Source organism: Vulpes lagopus, chromosome 3 (genome assembly GCF_018345385.1).
Source record: "Vulpes lagopus strain Blue_001 chromosome 3, ASM1834538v1, whole genome shotgun sequence".
Lineage (NCBI taxonomy): Eukaryota > Metazoa > Chordata > Mammalia > Carnivora > Canidae > Vulpes > Vulpes lagopus.
Window position 1 is genome coordinate 15,051,232 of NC_054826.1, and position 19,579 is coordinate 15,070,810.

Consider the following 19,579-nt stretch of genomic DNA (forward strand, 5'->3'; position numbering starts at 1 on the left):
GAATCTGGAATACAGAGCTGTTTCACCTAAGGTTACTTGTCCTCTCAACTGGGTAGATTTAATTCAAAAATAATTGGAGTGTGGATTTAACCTACTTGGAAATAACTATTTACCTTTTATTGCCACTTAATCTGATGTACAGTTTTAAAGCTACAGAGTGTTTCAGTATTTAGAGTTAATAAATATGTTTATAGAACAATTGGAAATTGGAATCTGGTCTAAAGAAGAATGTACTAGAGCCAGATAATGTTCATACATGGGAGCAAGAGAGAGGAAGCCTTCTCTGGAATACCAAGAGTCTCAGATCAACTGTATCTACACATGGTTGAACCTTCAGAATTTTCATCCACACCTCCGATTCTAAACAGCACCACACAGTTTCTGAACTTAAACCCATATCCATGGACAGCAGAAGGGGTGCTGAGGGACATGTGGATGTGATGGAAGCCCTGGCCCTAGGGACAGTGAAAGCCATCTGGGAGGAGAGCCACCACCTCCCATCCTAATCCTTGCTTAGATGCATGGATGTAGTCTTAGTTCTTGAAGTCTAGAGATAAGGGACAGAAAACTTTTGTCATCGTCATCAAAACTGAAGCATAAATTATATTTTATACTTCAGATCTTCATTTAAAAATGGGGAAAAAACTGCCTGGCCTTGAACAGACTTTAACGTACTTGTGACTTTTGGGAAAGTTTGCTTGAGAGGTACTTGATGTCTTTGCTTACTTGGAGTTAGAGGTTGGAAGTGTGAAGAAGTAATGAAAAGGATATCAACCCCAGAAAGCACATTTTTAGCATCACTTAAGTTGTTTAATGAGCAGGATATACTAGCCAAATAAATTTCTGCCTCTGGAGACTGGATTTTTAAATTTTTATTAAGAAAAGAAGAGAAACATCCAAAGATGACTCTAAAGGGTGGATCATATGTTCAAAAAATATAATTTGGAAATTTAGCAAGCTTATCTGTAACTAGAGAAATCAAGGGTGGAGCATAATCAACCCTAATGGCTTAAATTTGGACAAAACAGAGAGAGAAGGTTTTGCTTAAGCCTGTGATAGACCTTTCATGATTTGTCTCCCACTGACCACAAATTCAGTGATGAGAGGGGTCACCTGCTGTAATCAGCTTCTTATTTCATTTCACATTTCGCATTTCCTTCCTGAGCTCATTGCTGTAACTCCAGGTCAGGCTGCTTCTGGAGAGAGACAGTGGTGCAGTGGCGTCACCATGACAACACCAAGGGTTTATTTTATTTTATTTTTTTTAACACCAAGGGTTTAAAGAATGGATGTTCTCCTGGATACCATGCAAGCAACAGAGTAGAGACAGAAGACTTTTTATTTTAGCCTCAGGTATAGAAACAGTTAAATAGAGTGAAAGGCCAAGAAAGAACAATTCTTAAGGAAAAAAGAAACTCATTTCGCAAAAGGTGAAGGAAGAAGAATGACATGATTGGTCCAGGGCCTGGTACATTGTGGGACAGTGGACATTAGGAGGTGAATGTCATCACAGGTTACATCTAAAATTCAGGGTCTGAAAAGAACACTTGGAAAGACAAAATCCTCACCAAAGGACAGAGGAAGGAAATGAAATCTACCACGGCAATAGCTACATCAGGCTCACAACATGGACCTCTGCTTATGCCCATGGGGACCGTGATGACATAATCTGGAGGTGAAAGAACTTCTACCAAGATTGGCATCTGTATGCACCCAGCGAACAAACCCTAAGAGGAATTGAGAACTAGAATCTTCTATACTCAAAGCACTTACACGTTGCCTTACACTTGCAAACATATGAATCTGCTTTTTTACGATAAAGACCAGACACTTCTCGGTTCCCAAAAGCCCTGGAGGAGGCCGCCGTCCCTTTTTATATTATATCAGCCTTGTCTCTTGATGATATGAGTTAAGAAAACAGCTGACCTCAGATATGCCAAGGACAACAGTTCAGAGAAGCCAAAATGTGTTTCTGTCACTATCATCTAGCCTCCAGATGCCCCTAGGAGAGGACCATGGGGTTCTAGTATTTTTACCTTGGCCCAGAACCAAGAAGCCCTCGAGGCAGAGAGGATGGAAAGAGGGGAGGGACACAGAGTGGGGATGGAGGGCGATGGCCATCTCTTGAGAGCTTCTGCCTGCTAAGCTCTGTGCTCGTGGTTTTGTGGTCAGATTGAAGTCTATGAGGTGCATGAAACCGATATTAATTCTTGATGCCATCTAGGTAGGACACACAGGTATGGCTCTAGGGGTACACTTAGCATTGCTATTATCTGCTTTCCTGCACAGAAAGCTCTCTTGTCTTGATCTTATGAAGCCTGGAAGTAGGGGACAGGGGGCAGGTACTGCTATCTCTATCTTACAAATGAAAAAACTGAAGCAAAGATGGAGCATTTGCTCATAGCTGAACCAACCGGGGCTGGGAGTAGCATCTAGGTCTCCTCACTTCGAGGGTCTTCTCAATCCTGGCCAGCAGCAGAATGGGAATTATTTTTACCCTGGGTTCATCCTGCTGGATGTCAGTGTAAACAAGGATGGCCATAGGCTGGGGGCACTGGTTTGGAGTCCGAAGGCTTGGGGTTAAGTCCTAGCTCTCCAGCCTCCCAGGTGTGGACCTTGGTTTCCTCATTTTTAAAATGGAGAGTTGTATATATGGCTTTAAATTTCCTTACAGTTTTAAGTTCTGTGACCAAGACATCTTCTTTCAGGGCTCATTCTTTTATCCTCCTACCTCCATTTTGCCATTATCCCATCTGAATTGTAAGGAGCCTGTGAATTTTCTTCCTTTCAAAGCTGATTTTGAAGACTTCCATTTGTATTCTTTTTCTCAACCCTGTGAGTCAGACTATTCCATCAGATATCTTCGGCAGAAGCATTTAGCTCTTTCTTTCCGCACTACTTAGGAGCAGCTTATTCAGAGGTGCTGAACTGTGCCAAGAAGCATGAGGTGAGACCTGCTGATTAGCAAAGAAGATTCTGCTTCCACGCCTCCTCTCTTGGTAAGAATAGGTAAAGAATGCAAATAAAAATGCGGTAAGTGAGTGGAAGCTTTCCTTTGGAGAATGCCTTTAAAACTTTTGCAAGAGATGTCAGCAGCCTTGGGGGATGGCCTTAAGTTTTGACAGCTCTCATTTTGGCTGGCATTCAGAGTCCCTGGGGGAGCTTCTTGACTGGAGTTTTGAGATTGTTAAAAGTATTCATTTCCTCTCCCTTTCACCACTGGGAATTGGTAAACAATCCCACCAACCTTGTTTTCTTTTCTTTTTTTTTTCCTTGTTTTCTTTTAAAATTGATAGCAGAACTATTGCTAATAGAGCTAACAGAGCTCCTTTAATTAAGTACCAAGTGCTAGTCTGTTTAATTTAGCCCTGTTAGCATGAGACGCCCTTCCTCACGGTCAGATAACACAGTGGTAGGTAGCAGGCATGAGAAACGTTGATTTGACGGGCGGGGTGGGGGTAGGGTGTTAGGAGGAGTTGGAGTGGGGAAGTGGCTTTCTGGTTTTGTTTCTTTTGGCTCTTTCCTTTTCCTTTCCCCCCCTCCCAGATCCGTTCATTCAGGAATGGTTCAGCCTTTCTCTAGTTTGCTTACCCCTCCCGACCTTCCACCACACACCTCCCTCCCTGCCCAGTTGAACCTGGTGCACAGCTGCATTTCCTAATTGTTTGCACTGGAGAATCTCGACAGTGGCTTCCTCCCCAAGGGCCACGGAAAACATCTGGGCACATTGTCTGTAAATGACAAAAGAAGGATTTTGGCAAAATGTGAAGACAAGGTAGCCAATTTGAGGAGCATGTGATACCGATTAGCATAAGAGGGCTTCTTAATTTGGTAATGAGACTCCTCCCATACTCCTCTCCTACCTAGGATAAAACCCTAATATTTTGGTTTGAAAAGATAATTTTTTTTCTTAGAAATCAGTTATGTGGGCACTTCACAAAGGAAACTGATTTCGTGTCAGCCTGGAAACAACTTGCTCAAGAGTTAGGTATGAACATCTGAAAGAGCAGGAATAATCATATCTGATTCTTTTGCTGAGGTGGGCATAACAGGTGAGAACAGAAGGTGAGTACAAAGATGGTTCTATAGGAATCTTATGCTTTCAAGGCTCTGAGAACTAATTTCAATGCATTTATTTGTAATTTACTTGATTTTATTTAAAAGCAAAACAGAGTTTAAAAATCTCTATCATTAAATGTTACTCAGACTCTGGAGGCCTTTCTGATAAACATTTCCTCCAAGTGGGCTTTGGTTCAACTAAGTCAAATTCAGCCCCTGATTAATGATAGGCTTTATATTCATTTCTAATACTAATACCTGGACGATCTGGTCAATCATACCATATACCCAGCAGCCTTTAGAGAAATAAGACAAAAAATCTCAAAACTCACTGATTGGCAGCCCAACCCACTGGAGAGCTCCGTTTTGAAGGGCCCTACATTTGTCAAGCCAAGTGTGGAAGAACTGCCCCCATGGTAGCCTCCTCTGCAGAGAAGCAACAGTGAGAAGATGGGGTTAGGTTCATTTTTCTTTGGTTTCTGGCCTGTGGAATGCTAAGTAGGACAAAAGAGAAGATCCGTGATGGCTAGGGAGATAAAATAGAACACTATTAAAATGCAACTCTAGTGAGTTCTAAGAAATCTTCTAAGGCTCTGCTAGGAGAATTTACTTCTTTGTCTTTTCTTCTGGGGGCATAGACTTGAAACTGGGAAAGGAAGCTTTGGAGAACATCTGGGCAAGAACTCTAATCTTCATCACTGCCCTACTCAGTTACTTTTCAATAGCGAGACTCATTTTTAGCAACATGCCAGTAATTATATATTCAGTGAGTATTAGTCTTCAAAACAGTGACCTTGAGAAGCCACATCTTTGTTCCTGTAATGTGGCTGTTGCACAAATGCCACATAAGCCACTTTATTTGGCATATGAGAAACATAGGTTTTGTTTCTCTTTGAACCTGAAACTATCATATTTAGTATAAATCATCCTAATCACCAGTTTTGGCTTCAACTGGGTTTTGACAATTCCCCAAATCAAAATCACCCTTACATGAGGATTTATGACTATTAAGACTATTCAAAAGGATGGTCATTTATCTTGAAGGAGGAGACACAAACGTGTTGAAACCTAGTAACACATGACTGCTTTGAATAGATCAACACTTATCTGAACATGTTTATTTGGGTAAAACATAATCACATTTTTTATTACCGTATTTCTTTGATAATAAACATTTCCTTATGCCTATAGTTACTACATGTGTGTTTTATATGGGATGTGCAGTATTGGATGAGCTGTGGTAATCAAATATTTTGAATTGAGACACAAATTATGGCCAGATAGGTGACAGAATGGGACTGTCTCTTCATTCTATCTACTTTTACTAAGTCACTCTTTGACATAAACCTTATTATAAGAACCTATTTCTATGTGCTATATAAAATTACCCAAAGGAGGCAACTGCAAGCAAAATGCTTAGTTTTCTATTATTTTTAATCCTAATATAGCTACCAAGTGTTTGTAATTAATCTATTAAATTATCAATTTTCAAAGGTCACCTGAAGAAGCAGAAACATGCATCCTCTGAAGTTAAAGAGAATTAAAGGTAAAAACCTAGTGCAGCTGACACTAGGAAGTAGAGGGCTCTTTAGCACAAGCAGAGATGAAAATGGGCCCTCTGTCATATCATAGAACATCTATGGGTATCAACCAGTCATTCACCACTTGGCATACCTTCAAAGTTAAAAAAACTGGCATATGACCATCTGTTTAATTTTATAGAATGATCTATGACATAACTAGTAGTGCTCCAAGCTGTTTGTACCCAAGTCAGGGAACCCTGCCTTGTATCAGACCAATTAAGATGGAGTTATCCAGTCATAAAATTCATTCGACTGATTCTGCTTTAAAACCTAAAATTAGGACACCTGGGTGGCTCAGGGGTTGAGTGTCCGCCTTTGGCTCAGGTTATGACTACTGGGTCCTGGGATAGAGTCTTGCATCAGGCTCCTCACAGGGAGCCTGCTTTTCCCTCTGCCCATGTCTCTGCCTCTCTCGGTGCATCTCTCATGAATAAACAAATACAATCTTTTAAAAACAACAACATAAAATTAGAATGATACTCCTCAGAAAGTCCCCTTCCCCTTTGGGCTATGTTTTAAAAATGCACAGTTAGTGTTGGAGCAAGTCAGTGTTATTAAAATTGGTTATTCCAAGGTGCGATTACCTGAAAGAAATAATGTCTGTACTTTTTGAGTGTGCTCTGGCCATCAGCATGGCTAGGTCATTGGCTTCGGAGCCACTGTTCACCAAGAAAATGACCTGGAGGGAAACAGAAGACACATGGCCTCATAGATGAGTTTATTTCCTTTTTATCTGATTAATTCAAAATTGCTAAAGACTGCATATCCCAACCTCTAATAATCAAGGAGAGTTACCCTCAGACAAGCAGTCCCATCACTGAATTACTACATTAATTCTACTGCTTTTCACTCAACAGCTGCTAACAGCTAGACATTAAAAAAAATGGCTAAGAATTATCCCAATTATGAAACATACCAGACTTTCACTGGCTCTATTCAATGCTCTGCAAAATGCCAAGATGGGGAGACTCGCTGAAGGTTATGGAGTGATTGGTTAGTGGGTGAGTGGATCTGAAGACTGGGCTGCTTAGCTCCTGAACCTCAACCAGTCCACCAGATTCTGAAGGCTTGGACAAGGCCATCTCCAAGATCCTGCAGCCCGAGAGGATGCCCCAGCCTGTCTGTTCAGTGTGTATGAATAGAGGATCTAGATAATACAGTAAAATAATAATAAAAGCTAAAACCAGGTACTGGGCACTGTTCTAGGTACTACATATTCTGGAAATGCAAATCTTGGCCAGCATTTTAACATCTCTGTTCAGTTTAAAAAAGCTTTCAGTCATTTCAGATGCAGAAAACATCTCAATTTAGCAAGACTAAGTGCATCTTAGATTGAATGAACTGAATGGGATATTAATTTTATTAAAAAATGGCTCCATTCCATAAGAGGAAACATGCAAATAACTTTGTAGAGGGGCCCTGCAGCGAAGAGATGAAAACTTCTCGATGAACATAGAGGAAAGTACATAGAGGAGGGCTGGGGCTTTGGCTAAGTGACTTTTACAGACAGGTGGCAGCGAGGATAACCTCCAAGGAGAGGCAGAGGCTTGGAGATGATGAGTGAACATTGGCTGGCTTCACCAGCAATTCGTAAATTCCTATCTTCTCTTTGATTCCTTTCAGATTTGGCTATCAGCTCACCATTTCAGATGTTCAATGCATGAACCAAATTCCCTGTTCATATTCCTGCTTCCTTGGGCAGCTCTTCTGGGATCATGAGACTCCTGTTCTTTCAAGAACGTCGTACCTTTAGAGGCTCAGGAAGAAGTGCTGAAAGCTTCTCTGCAAATTCATGGATTGGAGGGTGGAAGAAGAGGGTACTTGTATGCCATAGGCGCCCAAGCTGCTTTTGTGCCGCTGCATTTACCTTCCTGGATAAACAGGAGAGCAGAGTTCCCCATGCTGCCAGTGGGTATGTTCCTCCCAACACACACGCACTGGCCACTGAACCCAGACATATAGCTATTTCTCAGATGGTTTCAAGAGGCTGATTTCATCCACACATGAGAAAGAACTCTAACCAGTAGAGCTCTCTGGCAATGGGATGGGTGGCCTTTAAAGATAATGGGTTCTTCACCAAGGGAGGTGTTCAAATGGAGACCAAATGAGTATCTCTTAGGGATTTTTGGAAGAAAAAAAAATTCCTACTTTAGGACATAGAATCTCTTCTACTTAGGTTTTCGTGTCAAATACCCTTTGAGCAGTTTGGAAAGTAGAGATGACCACATGTCACCCTGGGTGTCTTTTCATTTATTCTTTAAGGAATCTATTGTGTACATGTATACAGGAGCAACACTTCTTCCTTCAAAGGAGATTCCAGTATCTGACTCCTAATAGTGGTCAGTGTTGGTGAACATTTTGTAACTATGAAACCATATTCTTTGAAGGATCAGAAGGTTCATGTTGAAGGAACTTCTGTAGATAGATATGTAGGACCTGACTAAGAATGTCTTGGAAAGATAGGACAGGATGTTTGAACTAGATCTCTAAAGGACAGCAATGGCTAAAGTTACACACCAGTTCTGTTTGTTATTAATAGCTGTTCAAAAAAAAAACAGTTCAGTGGTTAAATAAATAATAATTAAATAATTTTGAGAAATACCAGATCAAACAGATTTCTTTACTGCAGGACTTAATGGTACTTTTGTTAGTCAAGTAAGCATTGTTTCTCTCCAGGAGGGAGCTATAGTTTAAAGTGTTTTTAAAACTTATTTTTTCATGGGACACTTTACCAACTAACCTCTCCTGCAATCAGGGTTCCATGATTCACTTCAGAAAATAGCAAAATATCAGTAAACTCTTAAGCAGAAGAGATAATTGATAAAAGTGTTGTTTAACAAAATAAAACATGTAAGTCACATGAGGGTAGAATGGAGGGGGGCAGACCGGTAATGGTGAGGCCAGCCTGGAGGGCCAGGTGGCCTTCCAGGTGTGGGAAGAGAAGGGCTCCTAGGAGGCCGGGGTTAATGGGATTTCGTGGGGGCCCAGTAGGAGAGGCATTTCAGAGGAGGGAAAACTAGACCTCGGTATCAGGTTGGCAAAGGCAAGTGAGAGGCAGGGATGTGTCAAAGGTGACTTCACCATTCTTGCCTGTAACATCAGGGAAACTCTAGAATTAGTTGAGAAATGTAGCCAGTGGCTACCCAGCTCCTGGCAGAGGACCTTCACAGAGTGGGAGGCACATGTGTGCTTTGAATAAATGAATATGTAAATAGAAACAGTATAGTGGAGAGTGTGATGGGTTTGGCCTTGGTAATGCTAGATTTCAGCTGATGGTGGAATATCATGGGGTGGGGGTGTCCTGGAGGCTGTGGGAAATGTGGGGCATCCCAATGCCCACTTTGGATTTATTAGAGTTGCAATAGTAGCTTGGCGAGGGGTCAAGGTGGAAGAAACAGAGCAGGGGAAGGCTGCAGTAAGTGTCACTAACTGACCAGGAAGGGGGAAAAGAGGTGGGGCCCGTTCTATGGGGGAAGTAATAAGGCACGAAGGAGCTAGAGAGAAGAGCAGAAGGCTGAGGAACAGGGCTGGGACACCCAGAGGCAGGAGGTCAGAGGGCAAGCTGTAGGGTCAGAGGGAGATCCGGAGAAGCACAAAGGTCTGGAAAGCTAGTGAGCGGCCCACTAACAGGGACAATGTCCAACATCGTTAATAAGAATGTTGAAAAAAATTTTCTCTACTTTGTTCTTCCTTTCTTTCATGTGTGCTTACCGCGTGTTTTAGGCTGCACTGGAAGTTTATTTTACATGCTCGTTAGGACCTCACGTGGGACTAGTTCCTCCCGAGGCAGGAAGGAGGAGGATGGAACTGGAGGGTATTATGCTGAGTGCAGTAAGTCAATCGGAGAAGGACAAACAGTGTATGTTCTCATTCATTTGGGGAATATAAATAATAGTGAAAGGGAATAGAAGGGAAGGGAGAAGAAATGTGCGGGAAATATCAGGAAGGGAGACAGAACATAAAGACTCCTAACTCTGGGAAACGAACTAGGGGTCGTGGAAGGGGAGGAGGGCGGGGGGTGGGGGTGAGTGGGTGGCGGGCACTGAGAGGGACACTTGACGGGATGAGCACTGGGTGTTATTCTGTATGTTGGCAAATTGAACACCAATAAAAAATTAATTAATTAAAAAAAATAAAAGTAATAGTTTGTATCTCAAAAAAAAAAAAAAAAAAAAGGAAGGAAGGAAGAGGCTGTGGGAGGAATAGGTGAGGCTAGACCCTGCAGTCGCTCCTACCACTGGACAGCTGCTAGAGGGGAAGACCCTTTGCTCTGGCTTAGACAGAAGGACCTGAACTTACTCAATTTATTTTGGCTTGCTGCTTTATTTTGGTCTCACTTTATGTGAGTTCTGTTGGCCAAATGATTAAAGGCAAGAAGGAATAGGCATTAAAATGAGAGAATGGCATCAAAAGCAAAAGGACCACAGAAGAAACTGCCCAGGGCATTTATGTGGATGACCAAGGCTCCAGAGAATCTCAGGATTAGTAGATCCAAACATTTCTAATGCAAATTTTTAGCTATGATTACATCTCTCTCTCACCATCTTTTCTTTCCTCATCCATTGGTCAGGGGTGAGGAAGATCCTTAGGCTAGAAGTGATTTCTCATTTCATCATCCCACACACCCCCCACAGCCGCCCCCCATGGTCTCTGAGAACTCCTGCCTTTCCCTTTTTTCTGCCTTTTCCTCAGTGCATTGCCTCTCTCTGGAAAGCTGTTACTAGTAAAGACAAGCACACACATACACAGCAACAGTCCAATCACATGGTATACGCCACACGGCATGAGAATGAATAAATCTTGCATTGTCAAGAAAACAGAAAGCACACTGTTAAGATTTTTGTTGTTGTTGTTACCCAGAAACTAGCAGGGAGCTATAGTAGGGAACAGCCATAGACTGGGATTTGCCTCAGGAGAGAGAATTTTTAACCAGAGTTCTGAATCACTAACATCATCGTTTAGCCTGTTTTCCATATATCCTTCTGGAGTGAAAACACTGGAATTTTAAGGATACTCACGGGTGACAGTGACCCACACTGACAGTGACAATCCCAGAAAAGAAATCCAGGTATCTGTTTCCCTCATAATCAAATAGCCATTCCTTGTGACCCTGGTGGAGCAACAAGGGCTTTGGAAAATACGCCGTCAGTATGGGAGAAAGATGTTGCTTGTGGATCTCCAGGACACGTTCATAGGTGAGGGACTGTAGATAAGGAAGATGCAAGGGTTAAGATCTCTCTTTTCCTCACCTCCACATTTCTTACAAGATCAACAGCAGGTTCAAAGGCAGGGTCTTTCCTCTCTACTGACCCAGCAGCGGAAGGCTGCTGTCCTGTGCCCGCAAGTGGGTGTATTTGTCCCGTGTCCTCATTGCCCCAGGTCCTTCCTTCCTCTCACATAGGGGAAATTATTAATGTGGCCCTTCCAATCCTTTCTAGATCAAATATGATGAAGGAAGCTGAAATGGTCTACGTCTCAGTGGAAAGCCTTGTCTTTGGATTTATTTAAGCTGTAGGAAAAATAAAAAGACTTTAGAAGTAAATGTCTGCAGTAATGTCTTTTCTTTCTTTTCTTTTTTTCTTTTATTTTCTTTTTTTAGAATGAAAAGAAAATGAAATGCTGGTGGTGTTCATGTCTTTAATTGTCAAAACTTTCTCCTATACTTCTCTTCTTTGTGGGTCCCTCCTTACTATTGACTCTATAATTTCTAACCTCTGAGTATTACATAGGATAAAGGGGTTGTAAAGGAAGGGAGGGATGAAGGGAGGAAGGGAAGAAGAGAGAGAGAGGAGACCAATATTTCTTAGTCTAAGAGCAAAGTTATAACTTTTTATTTTGGAGGGAAGGACTCCTGCAGTTCAGATCACACGTTGCTGTATGAGATACCCTGAACAACATTTTATTTATTTATTTTCTAAAGATTTTATTTATTTATGAGAGAGAGAGAGAGAGAGAGGCAGAGACACAGGCGAGGGAGAAGTAAGCTCCATGCAGGGAGCCCGACATGGGACTTGATCCCAGGACTCCAGGATCACACCCCGGGCTGAAGGCAGCCTAAACCGCTGAGCCACCCGGGCTGCCCCTGAACAACATTTTAGAAAGCAAATGTGTGCCACCACATTTGTGATATGTGTATTTGTGTGTGCATCTATATTTATATCCCTGTGATACAGCGCTAGTCTCTTTCTTGTACTCTTGGTCTGTCTCTGCTCTGTCTCTCACTCACACATGCACAGTTCATGCAACAGCATTGAGTGGGTGGAGTAAGAGGGTTCAGATGCTCCCAGTGACTTAAAGGATAGAGTATCTAGGATGCTATTGTCAGGGTTAGGCAGGGCCGTCTGTGGGTCTTTCTTGGGGAAACCATTAATTTAGCCCTTTCAAGAAGAACCACCTTCTTGGGTTTTCTTAAAGTTCTGACTCTTACCTGGTATTTTTCAGGTGTGAAGTCACATGGAGGCATTCTGGGTTTTGTATGAAGACCAAGCTTGGTCACAGATGTCCAGAAAGCACCTACTAAAGGTGAAGTGAGTTAGGGTCCTCAATTATACAGCAAAAAAGCCCGTTTATAGAAATCACCTATAGTAATTTGAATCAGGATCCTTAGGCAATTCGGTTGATTTCTTAGTTTAAAAATATGATGTTCAAATCATTTGATCATCATTTGATGTTCAAATCGATCTTTAGTTTGGTTTTAAAAACTGAGGTATCTCAATACAAAATTTTCTGGAGGAAAAAAAGAGTTTCTTTCAAATCTAGTCAACAGGGGGAAGTCTTTGTTTTTCCTGCTGTGGTCCCTCACGAGCTTCCCTGCACACTGCCTTGTGGGCTACATTTCTCTCTACAGTCCACTAAACTTCTGCCACTGTGGTACATTGTGTTGCTGGAATAGATATTAGAGGCATTTTCTAAGCTTTGAGCTGCATAGTTCCCAAATCCTGGTGCCAGTCCCATTCCTGATCCCTGATACAGGTTGGTTTCAGTAAACAATGAAGGAACGGCTGTTGACTATCCTTAGAGAGAATGAGGAGAGGTAGGTGCTAGGCAGTGTACTACAATAGCAAATACATGCAAATAGACCTGGAAGACAAAACTTTCCTTCAAAACACAGCATAAGGACCATGACAACATAGAACCAGACCAAACCACGGCAAAGCAGAGGAATCATTTATATTTGGAGCTAGAAGGGGGCCTCAGATTTTTTTTTGTTGTTAAAATGCTCATTTTATAGATAAGGAAACAAGCCCCAAGTGGTGAATTACTTTGCTTAAGTTCACCAAGCTAGTTAGCTGCAGAACCAGAATGAAATTCCAAGTGTCTAGCTCCCAGCCTACTTCTCTTTCTCTCAATCTCTCTCTCTCTCTCTCTCTTTATATTATATTTAAATTCAATTTGCCATCATATAGTATAACACCCAGGGCTCATCTCATCATATGCCCTCCTTAATGCCCATCACCCAGTTACCCCATCCTCCCCCCCACTCCCCTTCTGCAATCCTTTGTTTGTTTCCAGGATACTTCTCCTTTTCTCATTCGCTGGCCACCTTCACCCCTCCTTTCCAGCACAGGCTTTGACCCATCTATAGCAGTGGGATAGGATAATGGATTTATAGAATATCACAGCTGGAAGAGATGTTTAGAGACCTTGTAAGTACTCTTAGAAAAGAATACTGTTACTTTTGAAGATTCAAGGTCAGTATCAAGTTCATTTTACAGGTGGAGAGTGCTGAGAAAATCATGCCTCTTATTCAGCATGAAGGTTTGAATTCACAGATGAAATGTTGGTGTTTTGTGTGGTTATGAAGTCAGAGTCCTGAGTAACACAATGAACAATTATGGCTCTAAATGAAGCTGGAAAGTAACAACTCTGAATATGTTTTCTTTCAAAGAGATCTCATTCACTTTTCTGCTCTAAATAATCACTAATGTCATTAATTTGCTTTTACTTTAAAAACAAGTGACTTTAGGCTATCCATGCATAGAAATGAGAAAAAAAAAAGCTTAAGTTTTCTGAGAATTTCACCTTTTGAAAAGCTTTCCATTGTGTCTCTCTGCATTAGATACTCTTTTGAAATGGAAAAAAAAAATATTCTGAGTGTTTCTAAGAATTCAAATTTCCTTCACTCCTTCAGTGCCTTCTTCCTGCCTACACAATTGAAGCTGCCCATTGAAAAGGTTGTAAATTCTCTTGACTCCAAAGTTATAGGGATTCTGAAAGTAGGCCAGGGGGCAGGCAGAGTTTTGGAGAAGGATTTGATAAAGAAGAGCCCAAATTTCAAACAGTCAAGGTAGGTTTATTCAGTCCTTCGTTCACCAAACTGATAGGAATGTGATGGTGGAGTGAGGGCTCCAAATGAAATACATGAAAGCCTATGTGAAGGAAGGAAGGAAGGAGAGGAGGAAAGAAGGAAGGAGAAAGGAAGGAAGAGGTAAGGAAGGAAAGAGGGAGGGAAAGAGAGAAGGAGGAAAAGTGGGAAGGGGGAAGGAAGGAAAGAAAGAGGGAAGAAGGGTAGGAAGAAGGGAAGGAAGAAATAGCACAAAGAAAGCAGGAAGGAAGGAAGCAACCAGGGAGGAAAAAGATAAGTCAATAGAGAAGTGAATCTAAATAATACCTCACAAGTTATCTATCGCCTTTCATAGCTCTCCTCTCACCAAACAACCCAAACTCAAAACTAATAGTAATGATAATAACTGATGGACATAAAGAAACAAAAAGCCTTTAGGTTTCATTATCTGCTAGAAAGAAATGTAAAATCTAAATATCTGGATAATTGTCTGCATTCTTTATTCCTAATTAGCCTCTGTTTTGAGGACATCACAAGAGTCGGGGGTTAATAAACTTTTGGGTTCTTGGAGATTGTGGGTGTGTGTGTACATGCATGTCTGCGTGTTCACGCCTGTGGGCTGTGCACATGGCGGGGAAAGACAGCCCCAAGAGAAGTAGGGGAAGGGATGACTGTGATCTGGGTTCATAAAATGAAATGCCAGGTCTATTTCTGTATAGCCATTTTTAAAATTTCTTTTTTGTTGTTTTAACTGATCTGATGTCACCCTTTCAGGCCTGATGCTAAATACAGATGACAGCTAATGATTTTCATTCAATTCACTAATTTCCTTTCCAGGTCACCTGGACATCCCAAGACATTTAAAGGTGGAATTCTCTTTGGAGAATTGCTGTTGTATAATAAATGCAAATTATAAGTGGGTAGTTTGGTTTAATTTTCCAGCTACCTAATTTTCACAGAGTTCCACAACAGTGTCACCCTAACTTGGTTTTCTTTCTCCAAAAATCATAGTATCAAAAAGTGAAAATCTGTTGTGGCAAGATAAGGGAGGGAAATCAATTTTTGTGGGCATCTGAAAAATCCGGGGAGGGGGATATTCTCTCTGTAATGATAAAGAGTTTTCTAACATTCCTAGCCTGTTTCCAATAGAGAGAGGGTATTTAACAAGGTATTCCTCACTCTTTCGAATTAAAATAGGCATACATTATTTAATACACAATAAACATAGTTATAGAACATTAAGATGATTTATCAAAATGCTAACTATGCCTTATTTGCATAGTGTAATCGTAGCTTAAAAAAAAAAAAACTTGCCACTTGAGACATCTCATTTACTTAGGGTAGCCAAGGAATTAAAAAAGAAAGATCTTATTCACCTAAGAGCCAAGGGAGGGAGAGATTACATATGGGGCATTTGCAGTTTTGAGAAACTTCAGTAGGGTTGAGGGTTAGAGATGCCACCTACCACGGAGGTGTGTTGAGACTAAGTTGTAGTCTGGATAATTGAGGACTGTGGTTGGCTGGGGAGAAATGTTATGTCATCTGCTTCCAGATTCAAGAGGGGATCCTTTTCTCTTCATAAACTCTTCCACCGTTTGCAGGAAGTTACTACAGATGGTCACAGATGTCCAGAAAGCACCTACGTCCTACCCAAGAGGATGTTTGGCATTGATCTATAGTGCTTCAGTCCCTCTGAACCGTGTGTGCTCAGTGACAGGATAATCACATCAGGTGCCTGCCTCCCACCAGTGAAGCTAAGGGATGGGCACAAGACCTCTGAAGGGTGAACAAGGTGTCCCCTCTTTAGGATCTGACATCTTGAGCAGATACCCTGCCTGGAAAGAATGGCTGCAGGCCCCCCTCAGAGCCATGACTTGCTTATGAGGCTGTTCCTGCTAGGACTTATTTCTATCCCTGCCGGACCTTCCTGATGTCTCTTCATGCCCACCCCTGCCCACCTCCTCCCCTGCCTGCTGATTCTTTCAGTTCCCCCTCTCCATATGTTTCCCATCAATGCCTTTTGCTTGTGTGAGGCAGGGCAGTTGCATGTTGCAGGACAGTTATTCACAAGCAAGAGCTCTGCCCGATTCTGAAGCTGATGGGTCCATCCGTCCTCTTGGGCCTTTTGGGAGCAGGCCTTCTCTTCCTGGCCCTTTGCAAGGGTTAAGTCAGTTCTGCAGATGGCAGCAAGGACTGCCTAGAGCAGAGCAGGTGGGAAACTCCCTTTAGGGCTCATTTTAATGTTTTCCTTAGAAAAGGCTTCACAAGAATGTTGGGAGGTTTCTCAGCTGGAAATGGCATTATTTGCCATTCATCTGCCCTCCTGCGCACCCCTCTTGTGGTAAAGTAGGCAGACATATGGAAACAGTACTTTTGAGCACTAGAAATGAAATACGTTTAACAACTATAATTAGCAAGGAAGAGATATTTTCTCTATTCTTTTACACCAAAACAAATTGCTTCTGTAACTCTGTGCACATATTTGCCCAAAGTGATTGTGCATATCAAACACAGGCAGAGCTGAATACTTTACCTACCCAAATACCATACAGTCTATATGCAGGTGTTATACAAGGATGGTGGCATATTTATTTTCACCTACCTGTCAGCACTTAATACCTGGTGTCCTCCCCATCTCACACAGACCCTGCCTCTTTCCTCCCCCATTCTACTTTTCTATCTTCTTATCCCAATTTGGTTTTATTCGTGGCACGTATCTCTACTGGATGTTTTCTTGTATTTATTGGTTTGTCTGTTTGTGCTCTGTCTCCTCCACTAGGATACAACACAAAACCATGGCTTCTTGCTCCCCGTGGCTTGGTCTACATATGGGTGCATAGTAGGTACTCGAACACTCTTGACTGAATGTATATTTTGCACACAGCAGGTTCTTAAGAAGGCTGTAGTCAGTGAATGTGTGTTTGGATGAACAAACACAAGCAGGCATATGTCAGGTACAATAGGTCAGAAAGTGGAAATCAAGCCCCACAAGTTCTTGAAAGGCCAGGTAGAGCGTGGCATTCATGTCTACATGGCCTAAGGTTGCCAGGGTCCTTTTTTCTGTAGTTTCCTTGCGGCAGCTCTTAAGGCGTCCCCAGTAATAGTTCAAGACATTTCTAGGCAGTAAGCTTCACCTGCTACCACCAGCCTGTTGTGCCCAAGATTACATATCCGAGAAACCACCAGGATGCAAACGCACAAGGATTTATTTACCAGCTCGAGCTTGGGCCCAAGTATACTCCACACAGCAGTGCAGGGGCTTGGACCCCAAGGGGGTTACAGCTGGGTTTTTTGGGCTGGTCTAGGGGATTTTCAGAAAGGGTGGAGGAATTTTCATTCCGATATGGGGGAAAGGGTGGGGGAGTTTCTTAAGATCTGTTTTCCTTCCAACACAGGATTTTCTGTCTCTATCAAGGGCATTCTGAGCTCTGTTTTCTTTCTGATGTGGGATTCCCTGTCAAGGACATTCTGCAGTTTTTCCTGTAAAGTTCAGCTCTTATTCCCAGGGGCCTGAGATGGCAGTACTTGTGCTAATGCTAAACTTGAGGTGGAATGGCCTTAATTTTCTCGGCCTCCACAAGCCCAGCTCCACAATTGTCAGGGGTCAGTCCAGGAAAGGGAAGGGGGGCCAGAAAGGGCATTCTCTCTTGGTTTGCCCGCAGCTGGTACTTGCAGCATAATATCCTCCTTATCGAACCCAAGACTCTGGGTGTAATTCCAGCTCCTTCTCAGAAAATGATGGGGTAATGGAAGGGGAGGGGGTGGGGGGTGGGGGTGAATGGGTGACGGGCACTGAGGGGGGCGCTTGACGGGATGAGCACTGGGTGTTATTCTGTATGTTGGTAAATTGAACACCAATAAAAAATAAATTTATTATTTTTTAAAAAAAAGAAAATGACGGGGTTAAATGATGTTCTGGCAAAAGACCCATGACTGAGGGAAAAGAGAAACCCAAACAGGGTTGGAAGAAAAGTAGATAAGGAAGGGTCTGGTGGAACCATTCTGACTTGGAGTTAGACAGACCTGGCTTTAGGTCCCAAGTTGTCACTTCTGCGTTTCTGTCTTTGACCAACTTTCTTAATTACTTTTATTCTTCTGTCTCCCCATCTGTGAAATGGGTTAATAATACTAACAAGTTTGGGTGAAGATGAAAGGAAATAACCATCTAAAGTACGAGGTGTATTAAGTTTCAAAGAATAGCAACTGTTGGGGGGGATAAAAAGCAAACAGGAGAGGAAGGAAAGGCAGAGAAAAGGCAATGATGAGAAAATGAAGATCACATTGATCCTAATGGGGGACAGAAGAGGATTTCCTGTACCTGATTAGGGCTTGTGAGCATCTGGAAACCTGCAGACAGCTGCTTATGCTAGCGTTCGGCGGAGGGGAATTGGGGGTGAGGTGAAGAGATTCAGGGAAAATCACAAGCACGGAACATAGAATACATAAAGCCACCAATGGCTGGTGACCCCAGGTCTTCTCACACCTTCTGTTCCCACAGGAGAGACTGAGTGGAAGAAGAAGGCTCAGGGTCTAGTCCTTGTTCTTGGGTGTCTCTGGGGAAATGGCTACACTCCTCTGAGTCTGTTTCCTTGTCATTCCTTGAGATGATGGTACTACCTCCTGGGGGCAAGGTGGAAATTCATGAGGGGCTTTATGTCTTCTGAACTCACCATCCTTGAGTATCTATTTATTGCAGCTAACAATTTTGACTTGCTTTCTTTCTGTTTCTTCTTTATATTACAGCTAAGATACCACATTGTTTTCATTTTGAAATTGTGCATACTTGGGTTTTATTATCCATGAATTTTATTTCAGGGCAAGAAGAGGGCACTGCAAAATACTGGGCACGGACAGGGGGCATGGATCTGCTGGGGTGAGGACTACTCTGTCAGATGGCCTGTCTCCAAACCCCCATCCAGGCCTTATCCCAGAATCCCAGGCAACAGACTCTGAGCTCAGCTCTGCCCCGGCCCCCCCCCCCCCCGGGGGACCCCCAGCTGACCCACGTGCTCTTGGTTTCCACTCACGGCTCAAGGAAGGGCACATCTTGGGGGTCCTGGGAGAGGAGGTCTGTTGGTGCAAAGCTCTCAGCAAGTGTCTCCAGGCTGGAGTCATCCCTCTTAGTTCGAGAGCGAGTACCTGTGGAAGCAGGTTGGAGGAAGGGCTCCAACTGCTCACTGGCCAGCTGGACTTTGAGTCTATGGACTCAAAGGATGGAAGGGGAGGAGCTTCTGGGGAGTGGGGGCAGTTATGGAGTGGTTATTGGCCTCACTTTGGACAAGCCCCAGAGCTTCCAGGGCAGTGCCAGTCAGTGCCTTAGGGGATAGGAAAGAAAAGGTGGCAGAGAGAAAAGAGAAAGAAGGCAGGCAAACCAAGTCAAGGCCTTCTGGACCAGTTTTGTTAATTTTCTGGTCTGGCAGGGTTTTCATCAGAATGGGTGTTTCTCTGTGAGGGTGGTGGTGGCTGCTGAGGGGAAAGCTCAAGATATGGTTGAAGTGGTCAGAGATTGAGAAATGAGGCCTATGAATAGGAAAGAGAAAAGGAGGATATGCGTGAAGTGAATGGAGAGACATTGGTGTTGGTATTGAGGGTCTTTAAGGAAGAGAAGAAGAACTATGGGACGGGGGTACTCTGGGGAAGGAGTAGGGACACG

The 19,579-nt window shown here is 42.7% G+C and overlaps 1 protein-coding gene across 3 annotated transcripts in view; it reads right to left on the minus strand.

Moving 5' to 3' along the window:
- AGXT2 (alanine--glyoxylate aminotransferase 2) overlaps window positions 1-19,111 on the minus strand; it is a 36,716-nt gene extending 17,605 nt beyond the window's left edge. The window contains exons 1-7 of one of the 3 annotated variants that reach the window (XM_041749155.1): window positions 18,954-19,111; window positions 12,070-12,158; window positions 10,661-10,845; window positions 7,390-7,513; window positions 6,227-6,321; window positions 4,392-4,485; window positions 3,638-3,731 (exon numbers count right to left, since the gene is read on the minus strand). In XM_041749155.1, coding sequence (XP_041605089.1) covers window positions 3,638-3,731; window positions 4,392-4,485; window positions 6,227-6,321; window positions 7,390-7,513; window positions 10,661-10,845; window positions 12,070-12,158; window positions 18,954-19,041 — 769 coding nt within the window. In that variant the 5' untranslated portion in view covers window positions 19,042-19,111. Of the gene's footprint in view, window positions 1-3,637; window positions 3,732-4,391; window positions 4,486-6,226; window positions 6,322-7,389; window positions 7,514-10,660; window positions 10,846-12,069; window positions 12,159-18,932 lie in introns of all 3 variants that reach the window. The other 2 variants (XM_041749154.1, XM_041749156.1) reach the window with 2 other exon arrangements.
- Window positions 19,112-19,579: the final 468 nt, after the last annotated feature.